The 25,316-nt window shown below is 48.7% G+C and overlaps 15 protein-coding genes and 1 non-coding gene across 16 annotated transcripts; 8 read left to right on the forward strand and 8 right to left on the reverse strand.

Annotated features, from left to right (window-relative positions):
- Positions 1 to 95: 95 nt before the first annotated feature.
- Bathy12g03020 (predicted protein) lies at positions 96 to 1,904 on the reverse strand (the record flags this gene model as incomplete). The annotated part of the gene is made up of 1 exon (XM_007509986.1): positions 96 to 1,904. The coding sequence occupies one exon, from the start codon at positions 1,902 to 1,904 to the stop codon at positions 96 to 98; it is 1,809 nt and encodes a 602-aa protein (XP_007510048.1).
- Positions 1,905 to 2,240: 336 nt separating this feature from the next.
- Positions 2,241 to 2,867, reverse strand: Bathy12g03030 (predicted protein; the record flags this gene model as incomplete). Its single annotated transcript, XM_007509703.1, has 1 exon — positions 2,241 to 2,867. The coding sequence occupies one exon, from the start codon at positions 2,865 to 2,867 to the stop codon at positions 2,241 to 2,243; it is 627 nt and encodes a 208-aa protein (XP_007509765.1).
- A 397-nt stretch (positions 2,868 to 3,264) lies between these two features.
- Bathy12g03040 (predicted protein) lies at positions 3,265 to 3,531 on the forward strand (the record flags this gene model as incomplete). The annotated part of the gene is made up of 1 exon (XM_007509768.1): positions 3,265 to 3,531. One exon carries the CDS (start codon positions 3,265 to 3,267, stop codon positions 3,529 to 3,531), a length of 267 nt encoding a protein of 88 aa, XP_007509830.1.
- Positions 3,532 to 3,585: 54 nt separating this feature from the next.
- Positions 3,586 to 6,115, reverse strand: Bathy12g03050 (tRNA(Ile)-lysidine synthase; the record flags this gene model as incomplete). The annotated part of the gene is made up of 2 exons (XM_007509945.1): positions 3,586 to 3,633; positions 3,677 to 6,115. 2 exons carry the CDS (start codon positions 6,113 to 6,115, stop codon positions 3,586 to 3,588), a joined length of 2,487 nt encoding a protein of 828 aa, XP_007510007.1.
- A 113-nt stretch (positions 6,116 to 6,228) lies between these two features.
- tRNA_Pro_TGG lies at positions 6,229 to 6,343 on the forward strand. The gene is made up of 2 exons: positions 6,229 to 6,264; positions 6,308 to 6,343. It is a non-coding gene; the product is annotated as a tRNA-Pro (tRNA).
- A 155-nt stretch (positions 6,344 to 6,498) lies between these two features.
- Bathy12g03060 (predicted protein) lies at positions 6,499 to 7,581 on the reverse strand (the record flags this gene model as incomplete). Its single annotated transcript, XM_007509969.1, has 1 exon — positions 6,499 to 7,581. The coding sequence occupies one exon, from the start codon at positions 7,579 to 7,581 to the stop codon at positions 6,499 to 6,501; it is 1,083 nt and encodes a 360-aa protein (XP_007510031.1).
- A 205-nt stretch (positions 7,582 to 7,786) lies between these two features.
- Positions 7,787 to 9,010, forward strand: Bathy12g03070 (hypothetical protein; the record flags this gene model as incomplete). Its single annotated transcript, XM_007509988.1, has 1 exon — positions 7,787 to 9,010. One exon carries the CDS (start codon positions 7,787 to 7,789, stop codon positions 9,008 to 9,010), a length of 1,224 nt encoding a protein of 407 aa, XP_007510050.1.
- A 101-nt stretch (positions 9,011 to 9,111) lies between these two features.
- On the reverse strand, positions 9,112 to 10,389 carry Bathy12g03080 (predicted protein; the record flags this gene model as incomplete). Its single annotated transcript, XM_007509687.1, has 1 exon — positions 9,112 to 10,389. One exon carries the CDS (start codon positions 10,387 to 10,389, stop codon positions 9,112 to 9,114), a length of 1,278 nt encoding a protein of 425 aa, XP_007509749.1.
- A 163-nt stretch (positions 10,390 to 10,552) lies between these two features.
- Positions 10,553 to 12,208, forward strand: Bathy12g03090 (unknown protein; the record flags this gene model as incomplete). Its single annotated transcript, XM_007509729.1, has 1 exon — positions 10,553 to 12,208. One exon carries the CDS (start codon positions 10,553 to 10,555, stop codon positions 12,206 to 12,208), a length of 1,656 nt encoding a protein of 551 aa, XP_007509791.1.
- A 237-nt stretch (positions 12,209 to 12,445) lies between these two features.
- On the forward strand, positions 12,446 to 13,856 carry Bathy12g03100 (unknown protein; the record flags this gene model as incomplete). Its single annotated transcript, XM_007509716.1, has 2 exons — positions 12,446 to 12,535; positions 12,768 to 13,856. 2 exons carry the CDS (start codon positions 12,446 to 12,448, stop codon positions 13,854 to 13,856), a joined length of 1,179 nt encoding a protein of 392 aa, XP_007509778.1.
- Positions 13,857 to 14,013: 157 nt separating this feature from the next.
- Bathy12g03110 (predicted protein) lies at positions 14,014 to 15,465 on the reverse strand (the record flags this gene model as incomplete). Its single annotated transcript, XM_007509639.1, has 1 exon — positions 14,014 to 15,465. One exon carries the CDS (start codon positions 15,463 to 15,465, stop codon positions 14,014 to 14,016), a length of 1,452 nt encoding a protein of 483 aa, XP_007509701.1.
- A 270-nt stretch (positions 15,466 to 15,735) lies between these two features.
- Positions 15,736 to 19,065, forward strand: Bathy12g03120 (predicted protein; the record flags this gene model as incomplete). The annotated part of the gene is made up of 2 exons (XM_007509633.1): positions 15,736 to 15,892; positions 16,058 to 19,065. 2 exons carry the CDS (start codon positions 15,736 to 15,738, stop codon positions 19,063 to 19,065), a joined length of 3,165 nt encoding a protein of 1,054 aa, XP_007509695.1.
- A 114-nt stretch (positions 19,066 to 19,179) lies between these two features.
- Positions 19,180 to 20,766, reverse strand: Bathy12g03130 (predicted protein; the record flags this gene model as incomplete). The annotated part of the gene is made up of 1 exon (XM_007509898.1): positions 19,180 to 20,766. The coding sequence occupies one exon, from the start codon at positions 20,764 to 20,766 to the stop codon at positions 19,180 to 19,182; it is 1,587 nt and encodes a 528-aa protein (XP_007509960.1).
- A 516-nt stretch (positions 20,767 to 21,282) lies between these two features.
- On the forward strand, positions 21,283 to 21,987 carry Bathy12g03140 (predicted protein; the record flags this gene model as incomplete). The annotated part of the gene is made up of 1 exon (XM_007509835.1): positions 21,283 to 21,987. The coding sequence occupies one exon, from the start codon at positions 21,283 to 21,285 to the stop codon at positions 21,985 to 21,987; it is 705 nt and encodes a 234-aa protein (XP_007509897.1).
- A 216-nt stretch (positions 21,988 to 22,203) lies between these two features.
- On the forward strand, positions 22,204 to 23,214 carry Bathy12g03150 (unknown protein; the record flags this gene model as incomplete). Its single annotated transcript, XM_007509828.1, has 1 exon — positions 22,204 to 23,214. One exon carries the CDS (start codon positions 22,204 to 22,206, stop codon positions 23,212 to 23,214), a length of 1,011 nt encoding a protein of 336 aa, XP_007509890.1.
- A 98-nt stretch (positions 23,215 to 23,312) lies between these two features.
- Positions 23,313 to 25,184, reverse strand: Bathy12g03160 (tyrosine-specific transport protein; the record flags this gene model as incomplete). The annotated part of the gene is made up of 1 exon (XM_007509981.1): positions 23,313 to 25,184. The coding sequence occupies one exon, from the start codon at positions 25,182 to 25,184 to the stop codon at positions 23,313 to 23,315; it is 1,872 nt and encodes a 623-aa protein (XP_007510043.1).
- Between the last annotated feature and the right edge of the window lie 132 nt (positions 25,185 to 25,316).

Here is a 25,316-nt window from a genome sequence, read left to right on the forward strand (position 1 = left end):
GAAGAAAAACGTGTTCGAGTCTTCTGAGAGACGTGTAGTGCTCGACAAAAGTGTTATGATGATACTAAAACTAAATACTACATTCTACTACAGTTCTACTTCTTCTCTTCCTCCGCCTCTTCCTTTTTCAATAAATAATACTCCGGATCGGTCTTCTTTAACAACGCTCTCGCGTGTTTCCTCCAAGCTTCGGAAACTCGCAATCGCATATCGAACGCGTTTCCCATACCTCTCAATAAAACAGACACTCTGGAGATCATGACCATTTGCCTCGGCGTGTCAATCATTGGATCCCTTCGCTCCATCTCGTCGATAAATTCTTGCAAATTTAAGCCTTCGGTGATATCTGGCGTGTCTCGATCGTTCCAAAAGGTTGCTAATTTGTACGCCGTATCGACGTCTCTCTTCTTCGTCTTTCCTCCGAACCCGTCCGGCGGCGAGGACCAGACCAGCCTCGCTACTTCTTCTTTATCTTCATGCAGTAACGCCAAGACGAGTTTGGCATACGCGCGTCGGGCGCATTCGTCGATGCGCACGGTTTGACCGTAGTCAATGAGACCGAGTCTTCCATCGGGCATTAAAAGAATGTTTCCCGGATGCGGGTCGCCGTTGAACGTGCCGCACTCAAAAATTTCGTGCGCATGAACGTCCAACATGGTTCGCAACACGTCTCCGAGATTGACAAGCGTCGCGGACGGTTTCTTTTCTGACTTCCCAAACACGAGACGTAACGGTGAGAGATTATACGCCAACCGAATTGGTTCATCGATGAGAAGAAATTTCGCTCGAATCATCGCGTTCGCCTTCCTCGTCGCTCGCGCGGTTTCTTCCACGTCTTTAAAATTCGTTTCGTTTTTTGCCTCGTCGGCTAACAACGCATTCGCCGAATGACGCATCGCGTTCGCGTCCGCGCTCTTCCCAGTCGCCTTCAAAAATCTCTCGTACGACTCCTTCACACCTCTCACCAACGGCACTCCTTCGATCTCTTCCATAAACAACGCGTTCTTTGAACACATCTCCACTTTTGGTTCTGGTATTTTCACCCGATCTGAAAACTTCCCGTCCTCGATCAACCGTTTCATCTCTCGCAAATTCTCCGCCTCGATTCGATAATCAAACTCGTTCAAAAAGTTCCTCTGCACTTCCTTCAACGGCGGCACGTGTTGCGGTTGAAACAGTCTCAAAAAGAAAATCATCGTGTCCACGTCGTTCCTAAACCGATTCTCCACCTCCGGCGCTTGCACTTTGACCACGCACGTTTTCGATTCGCCTCGCAAGCGACATCGATGCACCGCTCCAATCGATGCCACGCCAATCGGCGTTTCCTCCCAATACTCGATCGCGTTTTCATACTTCGTCCCTCGTAAGCTTTCTTCCGCTATTTTCAGCGCCTCACCTTTCTCCAACTTCGTCGGCGCTTGATCTTGCACTTTCTTGCACCACTCGAGATATTTCTCCGGGACGAAGTCATCTCTCGTGCTTAAGAACTGCGCGTGTTTGATGTAAAATCCTCTCTGTTCCCAGACTTGTTTCTCAATTATTGGGCTGAAATAGTTATGTAATTTCTCGTACTCTGCGTTCGCGTCGGTGTCCGAGAGGAGAAAGAAGGAGGAGAACATCGTCGAAAGAGGGAAAGAAGAGGACATCACGTCGTCGTCTTCGTCCCCGGGACGATTTTGTTTTTGATGAAACCGATGGAACAATTCGTTCCTCCGTTGCACGTACCGGTAACTCAAATACGCCGGCAACGCGTGGTACCAAAACGTCGTCGTACGCTTCGCGTTTTCGTAGTTAAAGTACTCTGACGATGATGTTTTTGTATTCGTCGTTGCGGTCACCCCGATTGCTGCTGCGAGTGCTGCTGTCCCACCACCGAAAACCAATCGTCGTCCGACATTCAACATCATCGAAGAGTTCTTCAAACGAAAGCGTTAGTATATCTCCTCGTTTTTCTCGAGCGACCCGAAAGAGAAAGAAAGGAAGGAAAAGAGTGGTTTTCGTTTCACCACGGATAAAACCGGGCAAATCGTCGATCGAAGCGCGGAAAACAAACTGTCACTAACGTGTGTTCTTGATCTGAAAGATTTGATTGAGAAATAAATAAATCAAGCGTTTTTTTATGAAGAGAAAATTTGTGTTTGTTGTGTCTTTTTTCATCACTTTTGCTGCATTTCTTCTTCCCAGTATTCTCCTTCTTCCCAGTCGTCGAAATCTCCTTCTTCTTCCTCTTCCTCTTCTTCTTATTCTTCTGATGTGCATAACGTTCCATCTTCGTGAGACCAGCCTTCTGGGAGAGGACAGTCGTTGTCGAGGCAGTATTGTAAACATTCGGGTTGGTTGTTCGTGTGCGCATCTTGTACGGCCCAATAGTTCCACGGCGCTTTGGCGGTTTCGTGCAAGTACTTCAAACAGTCTAATTGGCCGCAAATTGCCGCACCCCGACACGCCCAATCGTCAAATTTATCATATTTGCGCTCAACGAGATATTCGAGTATATGAAGATTACCATTTTCAGCCGCAGAAGCGGCAGTACCCGAAGTCCAAGGCGCTTTGCATTCTTCGTGTAAGTGTTTGAGCAGCTCGAGATTATTTCCTTTTCCGGCAGCCCATTGACACGCCCCCGTATTGATAGGACACTGATTCGCAACGCAATACTTTACCATTTCCAGATTACCTTGACGTGCGGCCATATTGATCGTCCCTCCACCCCACTTACACTTTTTCTCCTCTCGCGCCCACTTGAGCAACTCGAGTTTATTCGTTCGAGCAACTCGAGAGCAGAATTCTGTTTCGTCCCGGCGCCACGGCCACAACGATTTATTCTCCCAATTCTCCCACGCTACTTCTAAAGTCGAAATCGAGGACATCTCTTCTATTCTTTTTCAAATCCCCCGCGCGAGACGACCTCTTAATCAACTTTCTCGTCTCTTTATTCACTCCGTGCAAGAATTTCACTTCCGTCGAATTCAATCTCGGCAGAATGTGTTTGAAACAAATATCGTTCCACTTCACGACCACGTCCCACAAAGAATCTCTCTCTCCAATCGTCGTCGAAAGCTTTTTCTGTAAAACTTGCGTCTTCATCGCTTTAGAAAGAAGACAAAATCATCTCTCTTGCAAAAGTGTCTGTCTCTTTAACTCTCCCGGGAAACTGAGGAAAATTCGTCATTTTCAGTCACACACAAAACGGAGCTTTTATTCGTTGGAATACTCATACTACTGCTGTGAGAATACGAACAACAGCTCTCTTTGAAGAAGGAGAAAATGTCCTCGATGACAACCTTACGCCTGTACCGTCAAATCCTCAAAGCGACGAAAACGTTCCCCTCGAAAAACAAAAACGGTTTGTACAAAGAAATCCAACTCGAGTTTCGGGAAAATTCAAAGTTGACGAAACAAGAAGAGGTGGAGAAGAAACGAGCGATCGCTTTGGACGGGTTAGACCGACTGAGAGCGTTCAGCCGGTTAGACGGGAAAAGCAGCGAATGGGAGGTACGGTTAAAAGGACCGAGCACGGAAGAGAGCCGGTAGTTTTTAGAGTAGATGTAGGAGTAGTAGTGGTTGTTTAAGAGTCTGTCTAAGTTTCTAGTTTCGCGTGCGTGTTGTCTGATGTTCCTTCTCCTTCTTCTTCTTCTGAAAACGGTTTGTGGCGACGGAATCGTAAGGTGACTTTTACGATACCGTTGTCGTTGTTGTTGTTCGAGGTATCGTCGATAAATCGAGGCGCCCACGTCCTGTGTTTTTTGCTCTTTTCTTTTTCGCTCTTGCCGCGGTGAGGCGGATGTCCGAGAGGGACAACAATCGGGAGGTGTTTACGAACGATGTTTTCGAGGTCGCAGGTCGGAGGAATGCGCCAATCGGTGTCGATGCGGAACGCTTTTTCGGTCGTGTTCATGTCGTACTCGTCGTTTGCGTCGTAACATCGCGCCGGCATATGATAGGAAATGTCGTTCTTGAGCGCGTCCCAAACGGAGAAACATTTCGGTCGCTCGAGTTCTTCGCGACTCGTTCTGTCCACCATTTCGAGCGTTATCGTCCACGGGCCACACGTTCGAGTTTGCGTTCTGTTGTTGTTGTTCAATATTTCCGAAGAAGGAACCGAGAAGTTTTCAAACGTCGCCACCGTCGCTTGGGAGAAAAAGCCTTCGGCGAACATGGCGAGCGTTTTCGAAGCGTCCGTGGTTAAAAACACTTTCGTTTCTCGTTTCACCGGAAGCCACGAGATGATATTGTCTGGATCGCTTCCGCGCTGTTTCGATGGTTCCGCCTTCGTCGTTATCTTCTTCACGATTTGTCCAACTGATTCATCTTTAAAACCGTTCGTGCCTAACTTGTGGCAAAATTCTCTCAGCGTTTCTTTCCAGAAAAACAACGGCTGCGCGGTAAAGGCTTCGCACGGAACGTATATGCCCGCATCTGAGACTCTAAACTTCGAGTAAAACGGATTGAATATCGAGTTCTTCACCATTTCGTCCAACATTTCGCTATTGCGACCAATTTGCGTCACGTTTCGTAAAAATCCTTCGCCAAACATATCCGCCAACAACGGCACCAGTTGGTTCCGTAGCTTGCCTCTCGTGCTCCACGTCGGCGTCGAATCGAGAAAGTACGGAACACCGAACGTGTGCGCGAAATCCAGCACGTCCGATTTCGGTCTCGATAACATCGGTCGCCAGATTCGAACGTTTTCAATGATACCTTCGTCGGACATGCCGTTGACGTTTAACACGTTCGCGCCGCGAAACATGTTCGTGATGACGTTTTCTTGCACGTCGCCATCGTGGTGGCCTAGAAGGACCGCGGGGTACTCATATTTCTGTCGCATGAGCTTGTAGAAATCAAAGCGAATTTTCCTGGCTTCAATCTCGTACGTCTCCCGTGGCGTCACGCCTCGTTTCAAGCCTTCGTTGTTCATGTTTTTAATCTCGCACGCAATGTCGTGTTTTCGACACCACGCCTCTAAGAAACTCGCCTCGGCGTTTGCCTCTGGACGATTGCCGTAGTTGATGTGTAAAGCTATTATCACATAGCCTAACTGTTTCAAAATCATCGCTAAAACCATCGAGTCGACGCCACCAGACAAGGATACCGCGATGATCATTTTTTTATTGTTATTATTGTCTTCTTTAATGTCGTCAAACCAAAAGTCTTGTTTCGATACCATGAACTTTCTCACGGCGTCGACGATTGGCATGCGCGTCGCTTTTTCTATTTGCTCCGCGGTCGGATCGAACTCAAAAAACTCCAAGATCTCGCCGTTCGTTTCTGGATGCCACTGTTTTCCTTCTAAATCTTGGTAACATCGCAAAGTAGTCTTCTTGAACTTTTTCAGCAATTCGAGACTTGCCGAATCCGACTCTACGCGTTTGTCCAAACACTCTATGATTTTCTTCAATTTCGGTAACGTTTTCTGCGTGTGTCTGTACGGCATGAGGAGGAAAACCAAATGCTTCGCATCGATCGAATGCGACGACGTGACATCAATCTTCTCTAAACACCTATCTACGATTGTAACGCACACTTCATCTAAAAGCGCTATGTTTGTCTCGGCTTCATTTACTAAAGAGCGACGACGAAAGTGGTGTCTCGAGAACTGGTCGAGCGTGACGACCGTCGCGATCGTTATTTCCGGGAAAAGAGTTCCTCCCACTCTCGCGTTTTCCTCGATGGCATCTAAGCACTCTTGGACGAACTCGTGATGATGACTATGATTATGGTAATAAAAACTCTGCAACTCATCCAGTAACTGTCCAAATTGACTCGAAATCTTCGCGTCCAAATCTGTTCTCTTCTGCACGTCTGAATGCTTGATAAACCATCGGTTCTCGTACAACTTGTCTATCAACAGCTTTTCTTCTTTAACTTCTTTTACTTTTTCTTCTTCTTCTTCAAAACGAAACCACAGCTCTAAAGCTTTTGCTCTCAGACTGTTGAATTTGCTTTTCGGTTGTTGAATTTGCTTCTTGTGCTCCTCTTCTTCATTTGTCGTCGTCGACGCAACGACAAAGTCATTCTTCTCCTTCGCCGAAACAGACGACGACGACGATAAGAATTCACCACCAAAGCTATTACTCTTTTCGCTCAAACTCGTCGTCGTCAAGATATGGTTTCCCATATTAAAGTGTGGCTTTTTAGAGAAAAATGAAGAAAGGAGAAAGAGAAAACAAAAAAAAGCAATATAATTTTTAAACTAAACCCTAATTCAAGTTACAATCTGGTAGAAAAAATGGCTCAGTGGTCTAGTGGTATGATTCTCGCTTTGGGTAGCAAAGCGCTGCGCAAACAGCAGTTACATTAATCTCTAACGTGCGAGAGGCCCCGATTTCGATTATCGGCTGAGCCCATTACCGTGTTATTTTTTGCCGTTTTGTTTTCTCTTCGATGGAATCTACGTATGTTGGTATCATCGTATCGTGGTTCTTTATGGGGAGAAAGGCGAGTTCGACGACGCGAATATGACGAATACGTTTTTTGCGCATGAAACTAACTATTACTACACTACTGAACGACATCATCATCTTCGAATCTTTCGATCATCTCAACGATTTCCATCTTATTCAGCTTCGAGTACCCTTTGATGCCGTTCTGTTTACACGTCTCGATCAACTCGGGCTTTCTCATCCTTCGCAACATCCACTTTCGATCCCACTTTTCGATTTCGTCCGAGGCTATAGATTTTTCCTTCTCCAACATTTGTTCCGTGGCTTCGATTTCTCGTTCGATTTGCGCGCGAATGCGACCTTCTTGAACGTCCGTGGGTAGGTTTTGTAGTTGCACCTGAAGTTCGCCGATGTATTCTCCGAGGTGTTTCGCGAACGAAGATTTTACCGCCGCGGCGCCGCCGCTCTCTTCTATTTTCCGTCCCTTCTCTTCCGCTTTTACTATTCCTTTACTACTGTTACTAGTACCTAACAAACTCGCTTTCAAACTCGCCGCGATTTCCTCGATCACAATCCTATTCTCGTTGATGTCCTCCTCCTCATCACCATCAAAACCTTTCATCAAAACTTTGCGTTCGGGCTTCAACAACCCAAACGGCGACTCGATTTGCGTGTGCGCGAAGCACGTCGCCGCGACGAACCACGTCTCTTTCCTCGTCAAATCAAACCCGCCAAATCTCGCGTAACTGATGAAATACACCAGCACGTACACGCTGAACCTCTTTTGCCGTTTCAATTCTCCCTCTGACTTCGCCTCTGCTTCCCACGAGCCGAACGAAAGTTGCGGTAAAAACCAACTCATGGAGCCGAAAATAGGGAGGAAAGAGAGGAAAGAAGCGACGGTCCATCTCGTGCGTAAATCATCACCATCATCATCATCATCATCATCATCATCCACGTTTGAAGACGAGGAAATATGATAATAGCTATACAAGACAGAAAGTGCGATCGCACTCGTCAAAGTCGCATCCAACGCGCTTTCCACGAACATGAATCCATTCTCGTTAAAAGATACGACTTTGACACATTCGTGTCTTCTTTTGCTTCTTAAACTCTTGCTTAAACTCTTCCTCTTTTTCGACGATTTTAAAAGCGACGAAGGTGGTACCACCAGCGCTATTCTTATTCTCGTTGTTGCCATTCTTCTTTCAAGAGGAGAGAGAGAGAAAGACAACAACGCGCGAGGAGGAAGTTTGAGATGTTTTGAAGTTTTTCAAAGTTGTTTTTCCGAGAGAAATTCTTGTATCTCGCGCGGGAAGCAGAGAGAGAGAGAGAGAGAGAGAGAGAGAGAGTAAGAGAGAAACAGAGAGAGAGTAAGAGAGTATAACAGAAGAGAAGACGTGCAAATGTCGTACCAGTACCGGAAGAAGAACAGTTCTGAAGCTTCTGTTCCTTCGTCTTCGTCGTCGTCTAAAACGACTTCAACAAAGTTTACGAATTCCATAACGAAATACGCGTCTCAGGCATTGAAAGGCTCGGAATCGAAGCGCGTGGATGCAAACTTGTTAGATTCAGTCGCCGAAATAGTGTCCGGGAACGCGGTGTACATCGAACGGTTTCACTGCGAAGAGAGTGATTACGAAACTTTGGAACGGTTGGCGAATGATTTAGACGAGTGTTCTAAAGAAGAAACAGAGGAAGGAATGATAAACTGGTCGAAACACTTGAAACGGGAAAATCCGGAGTTTTCGGAGACGTTTCGAACAGTCGTGGAACGGATGGCGGAGTACTTCGACGTGGACGTGTTCGCGACGCGTCTTAACTTTTACCGGGACGGGTCGGATTGGAAACCGTACCACCACGACTCGCACGCGTTTGGCGCGAACGGACACAAGGAAGATTTTACCATGGGCGCTTCTTTCGGCGCGCCGAGAGCGCTGAGCTTTCTTCACGAACCGAGCGCGAGTTCGTTCGAGTTTCCTCAGAAGAATGGGGATGTTTTTGCGTTTTCGTCTGAAGTGAACGCGGCGATGAAACACGGCGTACCACAACTGAGCGGCCAAGAGCAGTTTAAGGTCAATCCACGATTTTCAATCATCGCGTGGGGGAGAAGGAGGAGTTTAAACGCGAGAAACTCCTCCGTATCATCGTCTTCCGACGAGAAAACAACCATTGCTGTCGACGAATCGCGAATGCCGTGGCATCATGACACGAAAAACAACGAAGAAAACGAGCAAGGAGGAAGCTACGAAGTCTCGTTAGAGACTCCGAGCAGCGCTAAGAACGCGAACGAAAGAGTCATGTCCAACAACGAAGTCTCGGAACTCGTGCAAAAATTTATCAAACGTAAACGAAACGAGACGAGGAAAACCAGCAAAGCGCTAGTCGAGCATTTGAAAGAGAACAACGGAATAGATGATTTTGATTTCGTTCGAATGAAAAAACAAGCTCGCAAATATCAACGCGACGACACGATTTCGGCGAAGGAGTTCGTCGAATCCGCGTTAGACAGTCGCGTTTCAGTGGACGATTTGAGGAATCTCGCGTCGTACTTACCGAACGAACAAAAGAAGATTGAGTTGACGAACGAGCTTCAAAACTATTCCAGCGCGCTTCCTTTCTTGTCATAGTAATAGTAGTAATAGTTTCAATAATAGTATTAGTAGAAGGTATTAAAAGATAAAGCAACGGCGCTCTTCACGCTCCGCATCGATATTGGAGATAGTAGTAGTTACTTCTTCTTCTCAGTCGCTTTCGTGTACAAGTACGCGCCTAACAAGGCCAAACCGCTCCCGGCGGCGTTCAACGGACTCACCGGGTTGCGAAAGTAAATCACGCTCGCGACAATCACGGCGACTCTCTTCAACGAGTTTCCGACAGAAAACGTCACCGGAGAAATACCCGTCAACGCTTGGTAAGATACCTGGTTATACAAGTGATAAAACACACCGGATAAGAACAACATCTGGCACAACTTCTCGGCGCCGACTTTCGCAACCGCGGCGGACCATCCCGCCGCCCACTGGCTCCCTTCCATATACACCGCCGCCGGCGCCAAGTAAAAGAGACCGACGATACCAAGAATACCGTACAAGTTAATACCATCGACTGCTTTGAAATCGTTCAACTGTTTCTTACTCGTGATGTTTCTCAACACCATCGCGACGTTCGAAATCATCGCGCCGTTAAATCCGGAAATTGAAAACGACACCTCCTTCATCGCCGCCATCGAGCAACCTAACACGATTGGAATCAAACTTGCCCACACGGCTGGAGAATACGTCGCGCCCAACAACGGTCCACTCAAAATTACCGAAAACACCGGCTCCGCCGCTTTAATCACGTGCGTAAACGACACCGCCATTTTAGAGAACGACACGCACGCCGAGACGTGGCCAACCATGTGAAAAAATGCCACCGGTAACACCGCGACCAGAAACGCCTTGGACACTTTCGGCTTCTCTTGAATCCCAGTCGCCCAAACGACGAGCATCCATATCGACGTCGCGGCTAACTGCAAGGTGGAAATCAACCACGGGTACGGGAACACGTTCAGCGTGCTCTTGTTGTACACGTTGAACACGATGTTGAAAAAGTACCACAGGGAGAAGAGCACCGCGGTTCTCGGCCCAGCAGCTAAGGTGGAAAACCCAGTTTTTAAGCTGAAACCATTTCCATCACCCGTGGATGCTGCCGCTGCTTTTGCGGAAGACGACGACGACGTGGACGACGCGTTCGTCTTCAGAGAAACCATTCCTCGAGATTTCTTTTTCTGATAATACTGCGTACTTCTGGACATCAACATCCCTCCTGATGATACTATTCCTTTCGTTGGTTTTCCCCAAAACCCGTTAACCACCACCAAAGAAGCATCATCATCTTTCGCTAAAACTCCTCCTCCTTTCGAAGAAGAAGCGCGCAAAAATCGTCTCGTCGTCCTGTTGTTCGTGTTGGTGTTGTTCCCGTGTCCTCGTGTGGTAATAAGTCGCGCGTTCAACGCGGTTGCCATCGTCGTGAGCATTTAGTCTTTCTCTCTCTCTGAAGGTGGTGTTAAATTTCAAATCTTTTCCACTAAGCAGCAGTTTTGTGGAGATATTCCCTTACTATTACTCTAGCGGATGTAACATCAAACGTTCTTCGATTTGAAGACGAGGATACCGATTTCGACGACGATGAGTAGTAACGCTCACACTCGGTCGGGGTTGAGAAAGAAGACCGGGAGGAAGAAACGAGCGATAGTATTACTCCTCCTCTTACTCATCGTCGTTTTGGTCGTCGCGTTCCAATGCGTCCGGATAGAAGTCGTCTCGTCGGACGAGGACGAAGAGAAGGCAGAAGGAGCAGGCGCGAGAGTTGCGCTGCCCTGCGATCCGAGCTCGAGCGAAGAATTAAAGCATCAACAACAACAGTCGTCGTCATCATCTCGAATGAGAGAGAACGACGACGTAAACGACGGGAAAGCGAGACGAACGAAAAGTAGTGCGAAAGAACGTTCATGCGAAGATCCGGAGCGAGTGGACAGTTTAATCCGCTCGCACGCGTGCGAAACCGGCGCGAGTGGAGAGCACGTGCAGGTGCAGCTGAGAGCGATGCCGAGGAAACCAAGCTCGTCGGATGCGCAGGAGGAGGAGGAGGAGACGAAGAAGAGTCACAACGACGACAACAAGAACAACATCGAAAGGAGGATCCGAAAGAAGAGGAGAAAACTTTTAAACAACGTGGAAGACGTGGACCCGGAGATGGAAAACCAGGAGATGAACCGAGTTTTAGAACGGTTTCGTTCGGGGCGGATGAGAGTCGACGGGACGAGGAACATTTTTCACGACCCCGAAGACGGGAAGGCGGCTTCGACGTTGAAAACGTATAAAACGTGCGCGGTGGTTGGGAATTCAGGGACGTTGCAAAAGACCGCGTACGGAGCGATGATTGATAGCGCGGAGGCGGTTTTTAGAGTGAACGATGGGGTAGCGAAGAGAGGATGTTCTTTGTACGCCGGGTCGAGGACGACGGTGAGAGTCGTGGACGCGAAAGCGCTCGGGAAGATGGAGATTTTAGCAGACGACGAGGAGGAAGGAACGACGAGTACGACGACGAATAGTTTTAGTAGGAGCAGGAACGAAACGATGGTAGTTTTAGTGAACGCGGACGAACACGAGAGAGAAACGATCGCGAGTTCGGAATACTTTAATCACGCGAAAAGTGTGAAGAGAGTGCACGAGGACGTTCAAGACGGCGCGAGCGTTTTAATGCACTCGTTTCGCGAACATTTGGCAAAAGTTGGAAAGATGCAAGGCGCGGGTGGAAACGTGCCTTCGACGGGAATGATCACGTATTACCTGGCGCTTCGATTGTGCGATTTTGTCGGTTTATACGGTTTCGGTTTGTACGTGGAAAAAGAACGCGTGGAAAATACGCCTTCATCCGGGAAGAAAAAATCCGTCGCTCCAGTCACCGCCGTCCACGATTTCTACCGCTACTACGACGCGAAACGAAACGTAGAACTCGGCATGCGCCAAACGCACTCGTTCGACACCGAACGCATGCTCATGTCTCTCATCTCTCGCTCCACCGGTCGCAGTAAACTCTGCGGCTTCAAAAAAGACGGCGACGAAGACGAAGTCACCAAACGCATCCGAAGAGAACAAGACCGACGCGCGAGACAGTTAGCGCGACGCACCGGCCGAGGTAAAGTCAAAGGAGGAAGTGCGAGTAACTCTAACGCGGCATCGGCATCGTCAGAAAGCGCGAACACCGGCGTCTCCGTTGCCGAAGAGAAACCGATCGAACACGCCGTCGACTGGGAAGCGCGCTTGGGCGACGCCGGCTAGGCTTTCTCGTAAAAGTCACAAAGCACACGTCCTCGCATTCGCACAGCAATACCAACAGACGACTTAATACTGCCCTATTCGTACAGTAAAGCAGTTTTAGTAGTAAACAAAGCAGCAAGAATACTGATTTTTAAAAGAGCGAGATGATACTTATACTACTAGAGTAAAGTCAACCTTTTTCTCCAAAGGCACCAAAATTTCTCCACAAAAAACATCCATTTTATCTGATCGACCACCATGTCTTCTTTCGGCAATCGGTTTAAGTTCAGCCCGACGCGATACGAAGAGTTGGACGGCGAGACCTCGCTCATGACCAGCGAAGAGCAGGTACGTTTATTCTTCTTTTACTGATTCTTTTGATTCTTGTTCTTGTTTATATTTACGAAGAAGAAGAATAAATCTCGCGCGCGATTACATTTTATTCCATTCTTGTCACGTCCAATGCCGTTATTTTTCTCGCACGTTTACACTCACCTCTTTCTTTCTCTCTCTCTCTCCTTACACCGTTGTTGATGACGATGAAAACGACGTTCGATGAAATTACAAAACAACACAAAAGGCGGACGCGGTGAACGACATGGCGCACGCGTTAGGCGACGACCGCGCGGCGGCTGGTTTGTCGAGGAGCAGTCCCAATACCCCGAATAAGAACAACAGCTTACCGGGGTCTTTACGAGACAGGTACACGAACGGCGGGCAAAACACTGAGAATGAGAACACGTTCATTCGAGGAGATAACGTGCCAACGTCGCGAATTGTTGGGTTTGGAACGTCGCCACCGGTTGGTGCGTTGCAACGAGGCGGCGGGAAGAGCTTTAAAGAACGAGCGTTCTCGAAACTCGAACAGGTGAAACGCAAGACGCAAGAAGCGTTGCAGGCGAGGAAAGAGAGACAAATACATTTTCACCACGAGGGGCAAAGCGGCGGTAATAATGTGAGCCCCGGGAGCGCGTCGAACAACGAGGCGGCGAGGCAGATGCAACGCGCGATACGCAGAGAGTCGGTGAGTGACGTCGTTATGAGCGCGACGAGCGCGGCGGAACTTTTGTTTGAGTTGAGAGCGTGTTTGGAGGATTCCGACGGGGGAGGAGACGGAGGAGGAGGAGGAGAGGTGGACGTTTCGGCGCACGACATGATCGCGGAGATGACGCATTTGTGCGAGGAGAGGAGAGCAAGGTTAGCTGGGTTAGCCGGAGACGAGGGTTTGAGCGAGACGAATTTGGTATTGGTGTTGGAAACGATCGAGAAAGTGAACGGAGCGTTAGATAGCGGGATCGGTGGGTCTTCGAACGCCTTTTCTACTTCTACGACGACCATCGCGGTGAACGGAGAAGACGAAGATGGCGTGCCTTTACCGCCGGTGAATCCACTTGGGGTATCTCCTGGGAACCCATTCGCGACGCCCGTGGCTTCAGCATCGTCACCAACGACACCAGCACCGAAGACGAGGACGGTCGCGCCAACGGACGTGCCTCAAACGCCGGAGGAAGAAGAAGCCGCTTTGGCGGCGGCGATTGCCGCGAGTTTACAAATAGAAGAGGAGAATAAGCAAAAACAGGCATCATCAAGTTCACCACCAACACAACATCATCAACAACAACAACAAGTCTCTAGGAGTAACGATATTGGAAACTTGATAGACTTCTAAAACAAAACTCCTCGACTGTCTGTAATTATTCGAGCGAAGAGGAGCGGGGAAACAATTATTCTGTACATCATAAAAAAAGTGTAGCATCATCACGATTTAAATTTTCACAATACAAACTCACGACATAATAAACGAACAAGCATCTCTTTTACAGCTGCTAAACCATCACTTTCAACGCTTGTTCGCAGATAATCTCGACGGCTTTATCTATCTGTTCTTTCGTCACGACTAACGGCGGCACTAATCTCAACACGTCGCCTTTGCCAGCGGTGATGACTAACAACCCGTTCTCGCCGCACGCTTTCACCAAAGGAGCCGCCATATCGGTAAACTGTACGCCAACGAGTAAACCAGTACCTCGCACCTCTTTGAACATCGGATGTCCTTTCAATCCTTCCGCTAATGTATCCTTTAAATATTCTCCGTTCGTTTTCACGTTGTCTAAAAATCCAGGTTCCTGCACGCGATCGAAGACGTGCAACGCCGCTCGACACACCAAAGGTCCTCCGGCGAATGTGCTCCCGTGATCGCCCGGTTGCATGGCGTCCGCGACTTTCTGCTTCATCAAAACGCACCCAATCGGTAACCCGTTCGCTAACGGCTTCGCTGCCGATAACAAGTCTGGCTCGCACTCTTTCCCGATCTTTTGGTGCGCCCACAAATACCCGGTTCTCCCTAACCCGCATTGCACCTCGTCGTACGCCAACAAACAATCGTTCTCGTCGCATAACTTTCTCAACCCTTTCAAAAATTCCGCATCGGCTGGAAAAATCCCGCCTTCACCTTGCGCTGGTTCCACGAAAACGACCGCCGTTTTCCCTCTCTTTATAACTTTCGCGGCGGATTTCAAATCGCCGTACGTCGCGAACGCGTTCCCCGGCATCAACGGCTCGAACGGTTTTCTATATTGCTCTTTCCACGTCAACGCCAATGCACCCATGGTTCGTCCGTGAAACCCGTTTTTAAACGAGACCGTCTCCGTCGCCGGTTTCTTATAAAACTCCTGGTCAGATCTCGACATCTTTCGAAACTTCTCGTAGTGATACTTCCTCGCGAACTTCACGCACGCCTCGTTCGCTTCCGTCCCCGAGTTGCAAAAGAACGCCTTCTCCGCGAACGACGTCTCCACCAACTTTTTCGCCAACGACGCTTGCGGTTCCGTGTGGTACAAATTGCTCGTGTGCAGTAACGTCTTCGCCTGTTCCGCGATAACTTTTGCCAATTTCTCGTCCGCGTGGCCTAAACAGTTCACCGCGATGCCGGCGGTAAAGTCTAAATACTCGTTCCCTTCGGAATCGAAACACAAAACGCCTTTCCCGTGCGTGATGACGCGAGATTTCCCTCGTCCGTACGTGTTTAACACATATTCGTTTTCGTTTCTCTGCACTTCTTCCGCGTTTACATTTCGAGCGTATTCAGGAGGAGGTACAGAAGAAGAAGAAGCACTAAGAGTCCTCCTCAAAGTCCTCCCCGTCGGAGGATGATGATGACGATGATTTTGACGGCGACGACAAAAACGAAGCGCGTTGTTGTTCACGTGAGAGTTGCCTGCTCTCAAAGTGCTCCTTTTCAAAGAAAAACAACACTTTCCGTTGTTTTGCATCATCATCGCGAAAGAGTTTTTTCTTTCTCTCTCTCTCTCTCTTCTTTTATACTCTTTTATACTCTCGAAAGCTTTAAATCGTAACAACAACACCCACAACCGATGTGAAAGAATGAAAAGAACAACAAACAGTCAGAAGAGAGGAACGCAGGCAACACAAAAAAAGTGTATTTAGGGTATCGTATAAACCCTAAACTGATTTTTTTGTGTCTCTCTGTTTTTTTTTTGTCTCCCGTCACAAGTTCATTACACGAGAACGAGAAAAGAAGAACGAAGATGAACAATACCTCGGGAGGAGGAACAGGAGGAGGAAGAGAACAACAACAACACGCGCGAAACCAACAAGCGACAAAAGTCGGTTCTGGTGATAATGGTGTTCCACACACGAAGTTCTCCTCGAAGCAGAGCAAAACGAGCACGGTGACCATAACCGGTACGTGGTAATTGTCTATTTAAGTCCGTTCGTTTTTTGATTCGATCTCTCGTATTCGTGTTCTCTGTAATCTCTCTTCTCTCGGATGATGACGAGGATTAGTGCGCTGACTTCTTTTCTGTTCTTCTTCTTTAAATCGAACAATAATACGAATAACATGAACAGGTGAACACGAACACGTCATCTCCGGCTACTCGCTCCTCAAAGGCATCGGCGACGGGGAACCGATCGCCTCTGACCGATTTACCGTCGGGGGACACGAGTGGGTCCTCTTGTTCTACCCGGACGGGAAACAAACGCAAAACGCGCAAGCGCCTCAGGCGCCGCCGCCGGAAGATCCGTACTGCGCGTTATTCGTGGCGTTGATTTTAGAAGGACCGAGGTCGTTAGGTGTGACGCAAAGCTCGAACGGGAAAGTTGTGCGAGCGTTTCATCGGTTTACCTTGGTGGACCAGAGCGGGAACGGGAGAGATATCACGAAAGGGAGGCAAAGAGAGCAAGGCGCGGTGAAGATTTCGTGCGAGAGGCAAGATCCGAACGCGAGGAATTGTCACGGGTACAGGAAGTTTGTCAGGAGAAGCGTTTTGGAAGCGCCGAATAGTGGATATTTGGTGGACGATACGATTGTTATTCGGTACGAGATTGATTTAGTGGTCACGAGCGGAGGCGCCTTGAACAAGAGTTCGAAACAGACGCAGTCGTTCGTCGTGGATATCGGCAAGCAAATGAAGATGGGAGAGCATTTGGTGAAGTTGTTGCCACCGAGTCAAAGTTGGCGGAAGAGAGAGAAGAGGATGATGTTGGCGAACGGGTTAGGTAAGAGGAGTTTGATGTTGGGCGGAGGCGGCTCGAATAAAACAGGAGGAGGAGGAGGAGGAAGTATCGGCGGCGTTCCAAAATTGAAGGGTAGTGGTGGTGATGATGGTGGGCTTCCTTCGTCCTCGGAGAAAGGAGGAGGGAACGGCGGTATCATCGATAATTCCAAGAAGAAGATGAAGAAAACCACCCACGCGAAGAAAGAAGCGATGAATAAGAACGATAAAGACGACGACGAGCTTTTGAGACGATTCGAGCGAGAACACATCGATTTGGATTCGGAACCAGAAGACGACGCCGGGGACGAAGACAGATTGGCACTCGGTAACGACGGAGGAAACCACGGTAATGCGAACAACAACAACGGGAACGACGACGACGAAGAAGAAGACGAAGAAGAGACCGCGGCGAGGCAAGCGAAGACGAACGCATCTGTTGCAGCTGCGACGATGAATAACAACAACAACAATAATAACAAGAGAACGCAACATCAGCCGCAACGACTTTCCCCAATGGACGGCACCTCTTTCATGGGCCTCGATGAACATGATTTGACCGATTGTTGTTTCCGAGTCGAAGACGAGTATTTTCGCGCGCATAAAATCATTCTCTCCGCGCGATCTCGCGTCTTTGCCGCCATGCTTCGCGCCGGGTGGAAAATGCGCGAAGGCACGGAAGGCGTGATTTCTTTGAAAGACATCAAACCGAAAGTGTTTGAAATTTTGTTGCACTTTGTTTACGCGGACGAGTTACCTAAGTACAGCAAGCGCGCGTACAGAAGATTTGTGCTCATGAAAGATGAGAAAAGGAAGAAGAAGAAAGGGAGCACGCGACTCGGAGACTCGGACGACGACGGCGACTCTGACGTTTCGTTATCGGATTTGGAGTCGGACTCGGAAGACTTTGACGACAACGACGATGATGAAGAAGAAGACAGAGACGAGGAGTTCTTAAATGAGGAGCGTCACGTGCGACGACGACGAGACGTAGGATCGGTGCAAGCGAATTCGGAGGCGGCGGCGGGTGCGAAGAGGATTCAAGTCTTCGATAAAGGCATTCGTCAACTGATTGGCGAAAACGGCGCGCAACACAAAGAACTCGACTTGGGCATCGCGATGACGCAGCACTTACTGGTTGCCGCGGACCGATTCGATCTTGGGCGCCTGCGCGCGATTTGTGAGACGAGGTTGTGCGATACGATTGATTTAGAATCTGTCATTGGAACTCTCGTATTGGCTGACCGAAACCATGCGCCGAGTTTGAAGCAAGGGTGTTTGCAATACGTCGCTTCTAATTTACCCGACATTATTGCGACGGAAGCGTACAAGGAAATGTCGATGACGTGTCCGCACTTACCAAGTGAGATTTTGCGTACCGTGTCATCGTTACAAAACGGTGGCGGGAGGGGCGAAAGAGTTACCGGCGAAAGAAAAACCATCATCGTGAGTTCTGCGGCGCAAAACGCGTATCAACAACAGCAACAACAGCAGCAACAACAGCAGCAGCAGCAGCAGCAACAACAACAACAACAACAACAACAACAACAACAAGTCGCCCCACCAATAACACAGGCAGCCATCGATCAAATGATCAATCAAAGTCTCCTTCAATCAAACTATCCTTCGAGTCGTGTAACGGAAGAAATTTTGCGCCGCGGCGAAGCTGAGATTCTAAGATTGACGAATAACGCTGCCAACACTACAGCCGCCGGCAACAACAACAATAACAACAACGTTTCAAACGCTGCGGCAGCAAATACTGCCGCAGCACCAGCCGTTGAAGAAGTGGTGTTCAATAATAATAACAATAACAACACTCCATCATCGGCGAGAGTAAATACCTTCCCGGATCGTTCTCGAGGTGCTCGAGGTGGCGCGGTGAATCCAGTAGACGCGGCGGCGATGGCGGCTTCGTTGGACACGAGTCACTTGGGTATGGATGTGAATAATCCCAGTGTGAATAATCCCAACGACGCGGCTATGATGAGGTTTTTGGGGCATATAAATCCGGACACACAACGCGAACGTCGCGCCGAGCATCGAAATGCAGTGCAAGCGGCGGCGGCGAGAGGGGAGCAACGCGCGCAGGATGTCGGCGATAATGTTCTTGAACTCCCGCGATTTGCTCGTCATTTAATTCCACCGCTTGCTACCGGTGCCGGCGGTGGCGATGACTTCTTTAGTTCTCTCTTGGACCCCACGCCTCACGCGGCGGCAGCTCCGAACACCACCACCGCTGATGCGAACAACAATGATACCGAAGGTCGTGCGAACGCGGCAAACGCAAGAGAGGGTGACGTTCCTGGTATTGATAATAACAACAACGGCAGTGAAAGGCGCGTGAGAAGACGCATGTAGGTAGAAGAAGATTTGAGAGAAATCAACCGTGTTCGGTGAATGCGCAAAGACATAAGAAATTATGTGCGAAAAACATTTCAAATAATATTTCCTAGTAGGTGCACTAAAGTAAAACTATGGCCAACCGTTCGTCTTCCAATCCGTGTTCTTGGCGTACGTTCCCCACGTTTTCCCCGTGTATTTGCCTAAAACTTGCCCTTCGCGAAACTTTGGCGGGCCACCTTTCGCCAACAACCCTTGCACGATTGGATTCCCTCTCTCGTCCATCGCGTCGCCGCTGAACGTGTTCGAAGGGTCTAAACTAAACTTAAACTCGCGATTTTTGAGCACGTTTCGTAAGTTACCGTCAACGACGCCGTGAATCATAACTCCGTAGCCTAACTTTTTCCTCACCAAACGCTTATGCGGCGGTTCCGAACCATCGAAACGCGCGCGAATGTCGCCGCCAATAATACACCCGGGCACGTCGAATATCACGTCTCCTTTCCAATATTTAACCAACTCGAAAGCATCGTCCACCATCGCATCCGTCAACGTTCTTTGCGGCTCGTACTCCAACGCCTTTTCGTTCACGTTGTAGTCATACAACGCCGCGCTGAGATCAATCTTCTTCATACCTTTGGTCAACCTCGTCAAGTCTTCGTCGATAGCATCCAAGCCGTCCAAATCCGTTCTTGAAGCGCCGATGTTTTCCTTATCCACGCACCCGCCGTGCGCGGACCATCCAATGGACAAAATCGCCCCGGGCACAAAGGTTTTCACTTTATCCACAAACGCCGACGGGTGAAACGGTACCAACAAGTTATCGTAGCGATCCTCGCCTTGCTTTTCAATCTGTCCAGTTTGTTCGTTCCTCCCGTACGTCACTTTAGCGCTCGGGATCGGCGGATCTCTCACGTCCGCTTCCCTCAAATTCACCTCGTACGGCGACACTCTCAAAACGCTCCCCATCTGCGGCCGAAACCCGCCTGGACCAGGCAACACCTCCCCGCCAACAATCAAAGGTCCTTTAATCCGTTCGTACTTATACTCCTCGCTCAACAAGCTCAACGTCGGCACTACCGCCCGAGGATCTCTAAACGTCACCATTAACCCTTTCCCGAGATTGGCGTTCAACTTCACAAACGTCGCCAAGAAGTCGTCGAACGTAAACGACGAACTCCTATACGCCGAATGCGACACCACCGGCACCGCGTACGTCTTATCCTTCCCAATTTTCTGATGCCCAATCTTCCTGTTCCCGATTTTATTCGACACCGTGATTTCCGAATACGCCACGTCCACGTTGATCACGTTCACCCCTTCCAACTGCATCGCTTCCCTCAACATCACTTCCCCGTTAATCCGAAACGCAATCGTGATCTCGCTCGGGTTTTCCACCGAAAAGTGTCGGCACATCCGTTCCGTCGTCCATTGCGTTTGCCCGTCGTCTATTTCCACTCTCGTGAACGGTAAGGATAACCCGCCGGCTAACCCTTTCCTCGTTTTCACCGACGCGACCGATTCTTTCCCGGACAAGAGAAGTAAAGATGCGATTGAGAAAAATAACATCATCTTACACGCGAAGGAACTTTTAAACGTCTGGTATCTCTCCGACCAGATTTGTTTTTTTAAAGCGACGTACAGGTCGTCCTGTTGCGTTGCTTTTTGCTCCAAATCGGTGGAAGAAATCATCGTCTTCTGAGTCGTCTGAGTCGTCATCGTAAAAGCAGAGAATATAGAGGTGAGAGGAAAACGACGAGTAAATCGTCCAAAAGTCTCTCGTCTCTTCAAGAGGCGTTTTTTGACGACAATTAAATTTTTCAATCGTTTCACAACATTTTGTCTCAAAACGTTCCCGATGAACTCAAAAAAACTCTTTTTTAAACTCGTCTGAGAAGAAAAAACTTCGTTTTTAAGAGAGAGAGAGAGGAGACGATGACGCGCTCTGCTCGCGTTGCCGCGCTTTTTTTTTCTGCGCTCCCTGGATTGATTAGCAGCAGCAGCGGGAAAGAGGAGAGCACTTCTTTTTTCAAAAAGAACGAGAGTAATGGTTTTGGAGGAGGAGGAAGAGGAACAACGTTAGCGAAGAAGATACGACTGATTGGAAAAAAAACGCATCATCATCATCATCGTCCTCATCATCATCGGTGTCTTTCGGGTTGTGTGTGCGTGTCGTCGTCGTCGTTTACGTCATCATCTGCGGAAGCGCATCGTCATCAAAAGTGTTGTTCTTCAATGACGACGAGCTTTGGTATTTTTGGAGGAGATAAAGGAAGAAGGAATAGCCGCAAAACGAGATTTTTGAAAAACAAAAGGGCAGGTGTTGCCTCGAACAAACACAACGCCGTAGCTTCTTTGAATGCCGCCGCGATGGGTCTCGCGAACAATAACAACAACATCATCATGGCCCAAACGTCGTTGTTCAATCTCGGCGTGAACGAACTCGCGTGGTTGTTGTCCACGTTGTACGCGTTATTTTGCTTCTCGATTTGCGTTCGGGCGAAACGAGGCGACGAGAAAGCCATAGCGAATATCCGGAATTACTCGACGTTGGTACCTTTGGCGGTATTTTACGGCGTGCTTTTGATTCGGTCCTGGAGCGATAATACGCTCGCATTGATGATGCCGGGGAGTTTAGAGGAAGGACTGAGAACCGGAGAAGTGCAATTTATACCGAAACTCAGCGGTATCAGCGAACTGCTCTCGGAAAAAGCCGCGTCGGCGTCCGCTTGGGCGCACTTTATGCTCGTCAATCTCTTCGTCGCGAGGCACGCGACGTTGCAAAGTTTAAAGTTCGATTTGCCCGTCGCGCACACGTTGGCGCTTTGTCTCGTCACCGGACCGTTGGGGTTGTTGTCGCACGTGGTCACGAAATGGATCGTTTTGAAACTCAGAACCAAACGTTCTTCTTCGGAGCGAAGCGCAGAAAACGAGCGATAATAGAATGTGATGATTTAGTATAATAACATGTAGTCTATAGTAATAAGCTGTAATAATAGAAGTAGTTTAACAATACGCGCTCTGATCAACAGTCGTGTTTTCTCATTCAACTTTTCTTCATTTTCCCATTAACGGCATCTCGCCGCTGCGTTCGCAAAGAAGAAGATTCGTCAAAAGAATCGTCAAAAGACTCATCGAAAGAACCGCAGAACCAAAATGACAAAGTTCACCGAGCACGCCATCGGCCAACGCCGAGGCAGTTCTGTAAACTCGGAGTACATCTCGGACGTGATGAAAAACTCCAACTCGTTCGTCCCTAAAGATTTATCCTGTGGCTATCGAGAGAATAGAAAAACGGGCAAGTTGGAACTCGTGACGGAAACTACGGACCCGGAGAAGGAATACGAGACGAAGTGCGAGAATAAGATTTGTTTCGGGACGTTTAATAGTAATAACAACACAAATACGATTGATTTACTGGTCAAAGTGAACAAGAAAGAACGCCTGGGTGACTTCCAGCTGACGCAAAGAAGCGCGTTCGCTATTCGTGATATGGTGAAACGATTTGATTTCGAAACGCAGGAAAGCTTGCGATGGAAAGGCGAGTGGAACGCAAACGCGAAGACGTTTACGATGAACAAAGAAGACAAAGAAGACAAAGAAGAAGAGAAAGTGCAGATGGAAAACGGTGGGGTCGTTCGAACCGCGGGTATCGCGGAGTGCTCGTACGATTACGAGACGAAGGAGACAAGAGTGTACTTCTCCGAGGAAGATGTCAATCGACGGTTGATGAACAAACACGAGTTGATTGGACAGTGCGCGAACGCTATTGAGTTTTTGAAGCAGGTGAGCGAGATTGAACGGGAGAGGAAAGAGGAGAATAGAATTACGTTGACTTTGGAGACGCACGGGGTAGCGGAGGATATCGGTGCCGATTTGATCGCGGCAAAGTTGAGAGCGGAGAAAGAAAAGAAAGTTTTACTGATGAAATCGGAAACCGCAGAGGAGACGGCGCAGAGGATGGCGAAGGAGATGAATGAGGTGAAATCGAGCGTGTTGGATGCGGTGAAGTTTGCGACTTCTTCGGAGAAGAGGAAAGGGGACGGGGCAAACAAAGGGGACGTCGGGGACGACGACGATGCATACGACGACGACGAGAAGAAGAGGAAGAAGAAGAAGAAGAAAATGTCGAGATTCGAGGAGAGCGACGACAGCGACAGCGATTGAAGAAAAGAGAGCTTTAGGTATTGAATAAGATTGCGAAAAATTAGCGCGCGACCGCGGCAGTGCGGCAAGTACAAATGCATAGAATACAAAACTAATTACTAACTACTAACTGAACTGAACGACAACAACCCGGTATCTTGCAAGAATCTATCGGCCATAATCGCAAACGAGGCTAAAAACACGAGCGCTTTGATGGGGATCTTTGTACCGTACTCCATGCCGACGTTGTGAAACGAATTCCGTTCTTCGCTGGTGAACCAAATGAAACACATCACCGAGGGTAACAACCCGTACAAAACTGGTGCGCCGTACGATCCGGCGAACTTTGTCGCCGGTAAGAAGATATCCGAAGCGGATAACGCGATAATCAACGGTAAGATCAACGTCGCGAAATACGAAACCTTTTTGGCGCCTTTCGCCGTTAAACCTTTCTCCGCGAAGGTTTCCTTGATTTTCGGCTCTATCGTACTCGTGACGCCTAGACAAGTGCCTATGAAACTCGTACTAATTGCACAAAAGCTAAAACCTCCGACAATCCATCCGACGTCTGATTTTAACAGTAAGTCCAACGGGTCTTCAAAGCCTAACCCGCTCGCGACTGAGGTGTTGTTGATGGACAACGCGACGATGAGGTAAGCGATAAACATAAACAGTGGAACACAGCTACCAACAACGATCGCTTTACGGATCTCTTTCAAATCACCATTCATGTATGCACAAATAACTGGCACTAAATCGTGGTAAATTAACGATAAAAACATGATGGGTATTGCTTCCGGTAATTTGCTCGCGTCGTTGATGAGATCGTAGTTTTTGAAATCGGCAACGATCGCGCCTTCGTATAATATGCCGAAAAACAAACCCATCAAGACGATCGTTAACACCCTGTTGATGTTATCGATTACGTTCACGGATCCAAACGCCATCACTGCCCCTAGACCGACGGTAAAACCAATCGTGCTCGCCTCGAGCGTCAGCGCCGGATCGATCGTTTCTATAATCTCGCCGGCTTTGGCGATATACGCGACCAACAAAGTCGTCGAGGCGAACAAATACGTCGCAGACATGACGTACGACCCGGTTTTACCCAACGTCGTCATCGCCATGTCCGGCAACGAAATCACTACGGGCGAATGGCCTCGCCCGTGCTCGAACCGCACCTCGTCTCTTTCCCTCATCACGCTCACGTTAATCTCCGCCAACAACAACGCGGAGAGCAAGAGCAACGTCCACGTACCAACGATGCCTAAAATGGAAGGCACCACGCCCGTTTCCGCGCAGACACTCGGTAACGCCAAAATCCCTGCTCCAACCGTCGACCCGGTTATCAGCGCGACCACGCCCGTCAACGTTCCTTTGCTCTCCATGCTCTTATTTTGCAATATCATCTCGTCGAACGCCGTCGGCGGCGAATACGAATCCAAAAACGCCGTCTGGTCCGCTTCCAACGACGCGTAAAATGAGTTGCTCTCTCTTCTCTCCTCCTCTTTTGTCTCTCGAAGATCATCGTATTCCTCCTCGGGCGAATTAATGGTGGTGGTAGCGGTGGTGGTGGTGATTAAAAACGTCTCGAATCTCGTCACTTCCTTCTTCTCGCAAAACGCGTCGTCCTCGCCTTTCGTGAGATTTTTCTGCGTTTCCGAATCTAACAAACCGGATTGTTTCGGTCGGCCCTTCTGTGTATCGACAACCGAAACTATCTCGCTTATCCGTGCTTTTGACGACGACAAAAACGTTTCATCATCATCGCCATCGTCAACGCCGTTTTCTTCTTTCTTCCCAGCAGCAGCGTCAGCAGCATTCAGTGTCGTTCGTTTCCTCGTAAAGTTTCTCATCCTCGATCGATGCTGCTGCTGATGATGATGATGATAATGATGCAAGGAGAAGGCACGTCCTCCTCCTCTTCTGCAGTCGCAGTGCTCCTTCTTCTGCGCGACCACCACCTTTGACGACGACACGTAACGAGACATCATCATCACCTGTTGCCGTTAACGACTAATCTTTTTTCTTCTCAAACGAAACGTCTTTTCTCCTCGTTCGCGGTCGTCGTCGGGCAGCGAAAGCTCTCGACTCGAATGACGATAATGAAAACAGCCGTCGTA

Source organism: Bathycoccus prasinos (assembly GCF_002220235.1).
Source record: "Bathycoccus prasinos genomic : Chromosome_12".
Lineage (NCBI taxonomy): Eukaryota > Viridiplantae > Chlorophyta > Mamiellophyceae > Mamiellales > Bathycoccaceae > Bathycoccus > Bathycoccus prasinos.